Source organism: Trypanosoma grayi (assembly GCF_000691245.1).
Source record: "Trypanosoma grayi strain ANR4 Tgr_334_V1, whole genome shotgun sequence".
In the NCBI taxonomy this organism is placed as follows: domain Eukaryota; phylum Euglenozoa; class Kinetoplastea; order Trypanosomatida; family Trypanosomatidae; genus Trypanosoma; species Trypanosoma grayi.
In genome coordinates, this window is record NW_008825953.1 from 6628 (window position 1) to 17382 (window position 10755).

General features: G+C 56.1%; 5 protein-coding genes across 5 annotated transcripts; all 5 read left to right on the forward strand.

Moving 5' to 3' along the window:
• Positions 1–132: 132 nt before the first annotated feature.
• DQ04_03341050 (myosin heavy chain) lies at positions 133–4554 on the forward strand (the record flags this gene model as incomplete). The annotated part of the gene is made up of 1 exon (XM_009312744.1): positions 133–4554. The coding sequence occupies one exon, from the start codon at positions 133–135 to the stop codon at positions 4552–4554; it is 4422 nt and encodes a 1473-aa protein (XP_009311019.1).
• A 404-nt stretch (positions 4555–4958) lies between these two features.
• Positions 4959–5438, forward strand: DQ04_03341060 (anti-silencing protein a-like protein; the record flags this gene model as incomplete). Its single annotated transcript, XM_009312745.1, has 1 exon — positions 4959–5438. One exon carries the CDS (start codon positions 4959–4961, stop codon positions 5436–5438), a length of 480 nt encoding a protein of 159 aa, XP_009311020.1.
• Positions 5439–5582: 144 nt separating this feature from the next.
• DQ04_03341070 (trafficking protein particle complex 2) lies at positions 5583–5972 on the forward strand (the record flags this gene model as incomplete). Its single annotated transcript, XM_009312746.1, has 1 exon — positions 5583–5972. One exon carries the CDS (start codon positions 5583–5585, stop codon positions 5970–5972), a length of 390 nt encoding a protein of 129 aa, XP_009311021.1.
• Positions 5973–6221: 249 nt separating this feature from the next.
• DQ04_03341080 (6-phosphogluconolactonase) lies at positions 6222–7013 on the forward strand (the record flags this gene model as incomplete). The annotated part of the gene is made up of 1 exon (XM_009312747.1): positions 6222–7013. The coding sequence occupies one exon, from the start codon at positions 6222–6224 to the stop codon at positions 7011–7013; it is 792 nt and encodes a 263-aa protein (XP_009311022.1).
• A 295-nt stretch (positions 7014–7308) lies between these two features.
• On the forward strand, positions 7309–10326 carry DQ04_03341090 (peptidase s45 penicillin amidase; the record flags this gene model as incomplete). The annotated part of the gene is made up of 1 exon (XM_009312748.1): positions 7309–10326. The coding sequence occupies one exon, from the start codon at positions 7309–7311 to the stop codon at positions 10324–10326; it is 3018 nt and encodes a 1005-aa protein (XP_009311023.1).
• Positions 10327–10755: the final 429 nt, after the last annotated feature.

Here is a 10755-nt window from a genome sequence, read left to right on the forward strand (position 1 = left end):
TTTTTTTTTTGTGTTCGGTATGGCTCTTAACGGTGTGTGTTCCTGCGAAGGCTCATCAGCGAAAGCAGCAGGGAAAACAAAAGCAACGAAATCAAAGGAGGCACGGGAGAAAGAAACAAAAAAATTTTAATCATGGCTGATGTGCCGTTGAAGTCTCACGAAGGCAACCATGTTGGGGATGCCGTCTACTTCAACCACCCCACGGAGAGCTGGGTCCGCGGCACCATAACGACTATCAACCGCGTGCCCAAAAAGGACGGCTTCACGCACGTGCTGTACGGCTGTGCGGTGCTCTTGCGTGAGCGGTATCTGCCCGCTGTGAGCGATGAGCGTGCCGCCGCGCAGGTGTACCCGCTGCACGCTCATGATATTCACCACATTGTTGAGTCCTGCGTGGAGCCAGCACCTCACAACACTTTGGATGACCTTTTGGAGCTGTCGTACCTCCATGATGCGACGCTACTCGAGCAGGTGCGTGTGCGGTACTTTGAGAGTCTCATCTACACGCATATTGGCCCCATCATGCTCGCTCTCAACCCGTACGACTTCACACTGCCCAACTATACCGAGGACAAGATGCCCAAGTACATTGCGGAAGGCCCTGCCGTTGTTGAGGCGCGGTCGCATAACTTGCCGCATGCGTGGACGGTGGCGCATTATAGTTACTGGCTCATGTCCACCGATAACTGCAACCAGAGCATCATCGTCAGCGGTGAGAGCGGTGCGGGAAAGACCGAGACTGCAAAGATTGTTGTCAAATATATCGGTGCCGTTTCGACAACGCAATGCAGCCAGCAGGAGAAGTCTGGGGCCGCCGAAATCACCACAAAGGTCAATCTTACTTCCCCTATTCTCGAGGCTTTCGGTAACGCAAAAACCAAAAAGAATGATAACAGCTCACGCTTTGGGAAGTTCATGAAGGTGTTCTTCAAGCAGACACCCGGTGGTGGCGTCATGACGGGAGCATCGATCAATGTGTACCTTCTCGAGCGGTCACGTGTGGTGACGCATGGCCAAGGAGAGCGTGGCTACCATAGTTTCTACCAACTCCTCGCCAGCAACGGCAGTGCGGAGAAGCAGAGCCTCTTCAGTCGCCTTCATCTGACGTGCGCGGAGGATTACCGTTGCACCGCGACGGGTGGTGCCACAAAAATTGAAGGGGTGAACGATGCCGCTGACTTTGACGCTGTGGTACGCGCAATGGAATTCGTCGGCATGAGTGTTTCGGAGCTGAGCAACGTGTGGAACACTGTCGGGGCGGTGCTGCACCTCCTCTCTTTGGAGTTTCGTCCCGTGAGTGATGATGAGTGCTGCATTGATATGACGGCAAGGGATGCTGCAGTACATGTGCGGATGGTGCAGGAGTTGCTAGGACTCCCCGACGACACATTCTTTACGGAGTTGACTACAACGACGCAAGTCACACGCGGCGAGCGGATTGTGCGTAAGCTTCGGCAGGCACAGGCAGTCGACCTCTGCGAGGGTGTCGCCAAAGCTCTGTATGAAGCACTCTTTTTGTGGCTTGTGGCGCGCATCAATGAGTTGATTAGGCCACCACTTGGCGACAATGCTGCTGCGGTGTCGTGGATAGGGTTGCTCGACATATTTGGGTTTGAGAATTTTTCGCAAGGCAACTCTTTCGAGCAGCTATGCATCAACCTGGCGAACGAGACGCTGCAGAGTCATTACAACAGCATCATCTTCACACGTGACATTGCGGAGTGCCGTAAGGAGGGGATCAAAACGGACGGAGTTGTCTTCTACGACAACCAGCCCTGCCTTGACCTCATTTGTGGCACGGACTTTTCCCAGTGTGGGCCTGGTGGTGCGTCGCGGACGACAAACAAGCTGTCGATCCTGCACTTGCTCAATGAGGAATCGGCACTCGCGAAGGGAAGCGACTTGGCCTTCCGCGAGAAGGTCTGTGACGCTTACGGTGGCCGGCTGCTCGATGGAAAAGGCCGCCATCCCAACTTTATGCGGGTCAAGACGGACCGTAGCTCGTTTGTGATTAAGCACTACGCCGGCGAGGTGACATATAATGTTGAGGGGTTTCGTGTCAAAAACAGCGACACAACGAAGGAGGCGCTCAAGGAGGCGATTCGATCTAGCACGATTCCGCTCATCGCATCACTGCTTGACGGCCATCTTTCCGAGTCTGGATCCTCCGCGACGTCTACAGTGAGCAGCTTCTTCAAGAGCCAACTTGCGCAGCTCATGACAGAAATCAACGGCACACATCCACACTGGATACGGTGCATTAAGCCACACGGCGCGAAGAAGCCGCGCATCTTCAATGGCAGTGAAGTCATGACGCAGTTGCGCTCCGCCGGCGTCCTTGAAACAGTCAAAATTCGCCAAAACTCCTTTTCGGTGCGTCTCCCATTTGCAGAATTCCTGCGAGCGCACAAAGTTCTTTGGGGGAGTGTGCCACCGAGCATTGGAGGCCTTGGCCGTTTCACAGGCAGCGACTTAGGTGCTTTTCAAGCTCCATTTCCGCCAGGGCTCAGGGGCCGCGAGGCCGTGGCGGAGATATTGCGTCGCGCAGCCGTCGACTCTGTGCACAATGCACAAGTTGGAAAAACAAAAGTCTTTCTCAAGACAGAGGCATCGCAGCACCTCTCTTCCGTCGTGCGTGCAGTTCAGAAGGCTTGCACACTGGTATTTCAGGCTTCTACACGACAAACTCTCTCGAGGCGTACTGTACACATGCGGCTTCTTCGGTACCAGCTTAAAATGATTATGGCGGGGGTGAACTGTGTGTGGTCGCAGGTGTTGGCGCGCCGGAAAGAGCTGCGGATAAAGGAAATGCACCTCATTCAGAAATTCCGCGTCGTCCTCCTAATGCAGACAAACGAAATGGCGCGGCGTGAGGAATTCGAGGAAGAGCAGCATGCATCTTTGGCGCGTGTACTTGTGGTGGAGGCGGAGGACCGCGCTGCCATTCTACGCCGCTGGATGGAGCGGAAGCGGCAGGAGGACAGCGAGGCTCGTACGGCGTTCAGCATGGCGGAGCGAGGGGCCCGGTGCGCTGTTGAGAGCGAAGAGGTAGCGTGTCGTGAGCGGCTTCGTGACTACATGGAGTTTAACACACACGAGGAGGACGCGCGGGAGGAGGTGGAGCTCGAGGAGGCGACGGAGCGTAACTCTGTTCTCGGACGCGGACACAAACTCTTGCTGGAGCGTCTCATCGAGTACCACAAGCACATTGCTGAGGGGCAGAAGTCTGAACTCATCAAGTCCGAGTCTGCGCGCCGCAGCAGCGCTACAAAACTTGAGGCCGCCGCGTTTGACACAATATGTGCAATAATGAGCCTCATTCTAGCAGAGGTGTCGAGCCGGGCTGTGCTCATCTCCGACGAGGTGGAGGCGTTCACTGGGTACTGTAGCAGGCGCGCTGAAGAATGGTCAGTGGTGGAGCGGCATTGGTGGGCACGCAAATCCATCACCGATCGGCGTGCAGTTCTTTTGCTGCAGAAGGCTGAGGCGGAGGCCCGCCGCGAGGAGGAGTGTGCTCAGTTGGCATCGCTTGCGGCGCTGCTCGGAAGCGTGGCCGAAAATGAGCAACATGCGCGGCGCAAGGAGATGGAGCAACTTTCGATAGAAGAGGAGGAGAGAAAGCTGCTAGTAGAGGAGCAACTTTCCAGGGTACAGGAGATAGAACAGCGCCGTAACGACGCCATCAGGGAAGCGGCGCAGAGACTTTGGTGCAACTTCCTCGAGGACGAGCGGCTTGTGAAAAAGGCCAGAAGGCTTGAGGAGGACATAAAAGCCGCACGCACCGCCCAGGCGCGGCTAATGCGAGACTACACACTCATGTGCAGACGCAAAGAGGTCGAAAAGGGCAAGCTGGGTTCCAGTACCACGAACGTGAGCGAGATGAAGAAGCTCGAGGAGTACCGTCAGCGACAGAGAGGCCTCTCACAGTCAATCGCTGCTACCCAGAAGCTTTTGCTCGAAACCGAGACAAAGTTGATCGTCTTCCGCTCCGCCAACGGACTGCACTCCCTCACGCGGCGGGAACCATTGGTGGCTGCGGTGGCGTCGACCACCAACCCCGAGGCGCAAGCGGGTGCCTCGCTCACGCAGCTACGCCGCGTGTCGGTGAGCGGTGAGGGCTCCATGAACCTAATTCACCGCATGAACGTTACGAAGGGACTCGCGTGCGGCCGGGCACGAGAGTTCAGCATGACGCCCAGTACCATCGCTGCCGCCGACCGACTGGAGGCATACCACCGGGCGCGAGAGCGGCGTAAGTGCAACGCGTCGCTCAGCGGTGCGACCCCACTCCGCGCCCCGCGCAGCACAGTGTCGCCGTCACCGGCTGTACGCAGCGCACCGCCGATTGAGAGCTGCGTGCAACGGAACCCCTTCAAACCGGACTGGGCCCCGGGGCCACCCGACGCGGACGGATCGTACTGGGTGTTCACGCCGAGCGGTGAACAGGTACCGCTCGTCTCTGTAGAGCTTCACGACCCGACTGGTATCCACGTCTTGGACTCGGATCAGCTTGTGTACAAGTACTCGCCGGACCCCCATATCCCCGTGCTTTAGCCCTTGACTCCTTCACATAGGATCTGTAGCACGTTATCGTATAGCAAACAGTTTGTTTTGAATTGCCATTCTTGTCTGTGTTCTCTGTTGTCATTTAGGTGCGTAAGAGTCGTGCTGCAGTGGCAGTGACCCAATTACCGCTGCGCTTCGTTCAGCCGTGAAAATACGACGAATATTTGTCATTCTCTATTTCTGGTTTTCATCTACTTTGGATGCTAAGGAGATGAGGGCTGCTGCCTGTGTTACTTTTTATTTTCAGCTCATGTAGATGACGAAGAAAGGTTGAGTGGCGCGGTGCCTCTGTTGTCGGCAGCAACCCGGCGCCGTTCAGCAACCCGATCGAAGTGAAGGTTGCTCTGGAGGTGTTTGAGAAGCCTCCTGCCCATTCGATCGATGTCAAGTTCATGTGGAAGCCGATCTGGGACTTCCCGGTGGAGCAGGACCTCGACGAGTTCGAGGTTGGGCCGCTCACGACACTCGGCAAGCGCGAGCTGACGCTGCAGAGCGACCCGCCTGACTTCGCAAAGATACCCGACCCGACGGGGCCAACAGCGCTGATCATCTCCTTCAGCTATAAGGGGAGGGAGTTTCTCCACCTCGGCTACAACGCCGTTGTGACGTGCGAAGGGGACATACCAGATGTCTTCACAGATGCGGCGCAGCTGCGGCGCCACCTCATGCAGTGCTTTCCGAAGCAGCTGACAATCCCATGGGATGACGATGGTGATGATAAGAACAGTTTTGGCATCGGTGATGGTGCCCATGAGGAGGATAATGGTAACGCTAAACATGATGGTGATGATGATGATGGCAACGCTGTGGAGGGGCACACCTCTGATAGTGGCGATGAAGTCCCTCCCCTCAAGAAAGCCAAGTGTGACTGATGAGGTGCCGGCTATGTTTGAAAGTCCGCTGCGGCTTCTGCTGCGTCTACTGTTCTTCAGTTTTAGGCGCACCTCCCCAAGTAATGCCGCTCCTCGCTTTTTGGTCCCTCTCTCAAAACACTGCACAGCTAGCATCCTGTCACTATGTTGATGGTGATCGGCCCCGATGACTCTTCGTTGTTTGAGTGTGGGAAGTCGCTCGACGGCGACAGCGCACACCTCTCGCGGCAGCTGATGCTGTACGCCTCCTTGGATCTTCTGGATGATGTTATCTGGACGACAGGGGATTTTTTCCTCCCCGCGATTGACCGGCCATTTGATGGAAAGTACTGCGTGTCCGCGTATGCCGGCTTCGCGCCCGTTAGGCTGCTGCTGATGCAGGACCACGACCCCACCAAGCAGACACGAAACTTTCTTAACGAGGCGTACGAGTTGTGCGTGCGGTATCTTCTGAACCCGTTCTCATCCACCAGCGCCCCCATTCGCCAAACCCTGCGAGAGAAGCTGGCGCGGCTGTATGAACGCTTGCAGTAGAGATGGGCATCCTCACCAAGCGTGCACAAAGAGAGAGATAGAGTGAGAGAGAGAGAGAGAGTGTGTGTGAGTGAAAGAGGGAAACGGGTGTAGTCGCCGGCTTGCGCTTTGCTTCTATTCGTCTTATTCCCATCGTGGCGCTGTCTGGTTTTTTTTTGGGGGGTTTCTCTCTCACCGACAATTGCTGTTAGGGACACAAGTGAAAATAAAATAAATAGAAGCAAAAGGAAAGTGGCGCCGGGCGGACGCATGACATTTAATCCAGAAATCGTCGTGTGCGATGCGGCGGAGGAACTGAGCCGTACGGCCTGCAAGATGATCCTCGACATCGTGGGCGCGGCGGAGCGCAAGACGTGGCCGTTGTCCATTGCCCTCTCCGGCGGCTCCACGCCGAAGATGTTGTACACACGCCTGCACGACGAACATCTACCGCTGCTGCGGGAGGAGCGCGCGCTGCGCTTCTTCTTCGGCGATGAGCGGCTTGTCCCTGCCGATACCGCTGATTCGAATTACAACATGGCGAAGCAAGCACTGCTGCGCGACATCCCCGACGACCTCGTGGTGCCGTTCGATGTGAGTGGTCTCCACGCATCACCGCAGGCCACACGCGCAGACGCCGAGAATGCAGCAAACGCATACGAGAAGCGCCTCGCCGCGCTGCTCCCGCTGTGCGCAGTGGAGGGGACGGACGCGCAGGTCCCCGTCTTCGATATCGTCCTTCTCGGGCTGGGCGCCGACGGGCACACCGCCTCCATCTTCCCAGGCACGCAGGCTGAGCGCGACGATCACCGCGCGGTGAGTGTGAGCTTTCCCAGCGCAACGATGCGTCCGCAGGTGTGGCGAGCCACACTGACACCAGCGGCCATCACGCATGCGCGCCACGTCATTGTTCTGGCGACGGGCAACGAAAAGAAGTGGGTGCTGAACGGCATCCTGGCAGAAAGCCCCGCGGAGGCCCCCGTTTCACGGTTTCTTCGCAGCTGCAAAGGAAAGGTCACTTTCGTGGTCGACAGGGATATATCACTGGGGGTGCCGCAGTAGGCAACGGCTGAGCGTATCGCGCTGGAGGAGTTGTGGCGAGGCGTTCGGCACGCCTCACAATCACCAGCGCGGTACTCCCTCTCTGCCTATGCCCCCATCCGCCAAGTGTCGATGCAACATGAAGGCTGCTGGTTGTGGGTCTTCATTTTTGATCCACCTTTCGCATTTCCCTTTCGGTCCAACTTCTTATTTGCTTTGTTTTTTTTTTGTTGCTTCGCACCTATATGTTTACGTGCGTGTGTGTGTCTACGCTCGTACCTGATTCTGAAGGACTAGTAACAGCAGACAAGAAAGGATGAATAATGCGAGGTCGGAGCCCATCGATGTGGGCACGCCAGCCGAGCGCAATAAAGACGAGAAACAGGCACAGGAGTCGGATGTGACCGCTTGCGACCGGGTGACGAATGCTGTGGCACTACTCCTGGTTGCTGCTGTCATGGTAACGTCGGTTGTGTGCGTCGCTGCCGGTGCATGCTGCTTGGCGTCCTTGAAAGGGCTTCCATTCGAGCGCTTCGAACTCTTCTTCGCGTTTGGCGTCGCGCCTGTTGTGGCTGGTGTCCTCGTTCTTGTCACATCTGTGGCTGGTTTGCTGTTCATCATCTTCTGCGCAATGGGGCTTACGCGGTACGGCATGTGCTTCGCTGGTGGGTCGCGGTGGATGAAGGCGTTCAACGTGTGCGTGCTTGGCGTGTTCCCATTTCTTGTCTTCGTTGTGCTGCTGGTGTTCTGCATTCTGGGCTTCAGCTTCCACAGCCTGAGCCGGCAACTCCCGCCGCTGGACAAGGACTACGCGGAGGTGCCTGGCGTTACAGGTCCTGTTCACATCATCCGCGATGAGAACGGTCTTGTGCACGTGAAGGCAAGCAGCCGCCACGATGCGTACTTCGGGCAGGGGTTCGCGGAGGCACAGGACCGGCTTTTCCAGCTGGAGTTCCGCCGCCTGGTGGGGCTTGGGGAGCTGGCCTCGGTGGTGGGCGCCGGCGGCATCGCGGCGGACAAGGCAACGCGCACGCTGAACATCAAGGCGTCTGCGGCATCGCTTTGCAAGTATGCCAAGGCTTCTGATCTTGCGCTCCTGCAGGCGTTCGTGGACGGCGTCAATTACTACCTACAGCACGTGTCCAAGCGACCAGTGGAATTTTTTTTCATGTCGAAGCCGCTCTACTTCCATGAGCCGAAACCGTTCACAATAGAAGACCTCTGTGTGACAATGCGACTTGTGCAGTGGCAGATGAGCTCGAACATTAAAAAAGAGGCTGATCGCTTCTCCAAGTTCTTTACACCGCTGCAGCGCAACTACAGCCAAGTTGAAAGCCTGTTCAATAACTTTACTGGCGCCAACCACACCATCCTGACTGCGGAGCAGTTGAACTTGACAGACTCCCAATTGCAGGCCAACATCGTCAAACACAAGCGATCACACGATGGGGAAGAGGCCATTTACAACCAACTGCTGTCGATGGTGAGGAAGACACTTCCCCTCGGGAAGTTGGCACAGATACGTTCACCACAGGATTTTGTGGAAGAATCACTGAAGCCTGTGTTTTCTGAGGGGTTCTCTGCCAAGGGGTCCGTGAACGTATTCGCAAACAAGTACCTCCATGCGAGCAATGCGTGGGCGGCACGTGATGCCAAGAACCATTCGGTTGCTGCTTCCGATCCACATCTCCTGATCGAGTTACCGTCTGTGTGGTACTACATTCACCTGAGTTTCCCTGATGAAGATGGCGAACAATACGACACCGCCGGTGTGGCCAAGACAGGTATTCCTGGAGTCCACATTGGCAAGACCACTTATGTGTCGTGGGGCATCACCATGAGCTTGACGGATTTGGAAGACCTCTTTGTGATTGCCAACGTACAGGATCTCACAAAGGCACCGACCAGCTACATGTATCGTGGCAAGGAGCGGATGTTGGTTCCACGACGCGAGCGCATCGCCGTTCGTGGCTCGAAGGATGTGGTGCTGGACGTGGAGGATACACTGTTTGGTCCTGTTGTGAATGAAATGGTTGGAGGTGAACGGCTACCGGCAGGCATCAAACTCGCTCTGTACGCTGTGCCGCTGCGCCACGACGACAAGGAGTCCATCTCTGTTCTGTTATCATTGTCTGACCCGGCTATCAAGACGGCACATCAGCTCATGACCAGCCTGCTGAATCTTCGCTCACCGGGCTTTTCTATTCCTATTGCGGACCGGGAGGGTAACATTGCATACGCGGTGACCGGCAGGCACCCGATGCGCACCGTTGGGCACACCGGTAAGTACCCTTGTGTGCTGCTGGTCACCGGTAACGACACGTACGTCTCCGATGACCCGAGCGTGGAGGACAGCCTCGTGCCCCCCGAAGCCAATCCGCACTTTCACAGTCCCGCTGACGGAAAGCCGATGCACATCTCCGCCGCAAACCAGAAGATATACCCTGATGGCTACCCTTACGAGCTTGGTTTTGACTTCGCGTGGTCGTACCGTGGTAGACGCCTCCATGAGCTGCTGGACGCGTTGCAGGTGGAGGATGGGGGAAGTCAACTGGCAAACATCACGCGGCACAGACAAATTCAACAGGATATTCGGAGCAATATTTGGATGCAGGACTTCCGACCCATTGTCAAATTGTTTACTGTATCCACCGAGAGTACCTCCACGAAGCGGTGGCACGAGCGGCTGATGGCGTGGGATGGGCAGGCAAGCATCGGGAGTCAGGAGGCCGCCTTCTTTTGGCGGTGGCTGCAGTCGCTGTCGGTGCTGCCGCTGGACACGCAAGGCTCAACCCCGGCTGAGCGCTATGTGTGGCGAATGTTGTCGCAGCGTGATTCGGTTATGGACACGATTTGCGTCGGGTACGCGGCGCAGATGAAGACCAAGCCGGTGACTGACTGTATGCAGCTTGCTTTTGTCATGTTCAAGCGACTGGCCGAGACGAATTTCCAGGAGCGCTGGGGCATTGATATGAACCGCCTCACTGGTGTGCACACCATGCTACACGAGAAGATCCTTCGCCCTGTCTTCGAGCGAACCATCGAGAAGGATGGCGACATGTCATCGCTCTGCGTCTCTGGGAACAACATCACAGGAGATCTAGACAGCACGCAGGCGAGCTCGATGCGGCAACTGTACGACATGCAAGACCCGGACACCATGTACTTCGCCATCCCAGGGGGCGAGAGCGGCAACCCGTACTCGGAGTTCTACCAGAACCTGCTGGATAAGTTCGCCAAGCGTGACTACGTGAAGGTGGCAACCTCGGGGAGAGCCGTCAACGAACTGCAGGCAGGCGGCCGAGCCAGGCACCACCAAGTACTTTCCCCATGAGGACCTCGCCGCAGACGACAACCGCGGAGACGCAATTTTGTACCGCACGAGCACTTGGGTAAATTAAATGTGTGACTTAATATTTTTTTTTTGGTTACTTGGGGGGCTATTAAAAAGAAAAGCAAAAACTACTATGATCGCCATTTTTTTTTCTCTCCTTTTACCTCGTACGATTTTTTGTGGCCTTATGAGATACCTTTCCTTTACTTTTTAAAATCTACTTGATAATATTTTGATTCCTTCTCGTATTGTAGCGGACTCGGCCACGTTCCGGGGAAGCAGACGATGTGCGGCGGGAGCGCCACCCCCACCGCACGCGTTTTTCATGGGTGATTATGGCTATTTCGTGCAGGTACATTCTGCACGATGAATGAGAGACTACTGAGAGGGGCGATGAGGGACTACTGGAGCACGTGTTTCCCTTTCTGT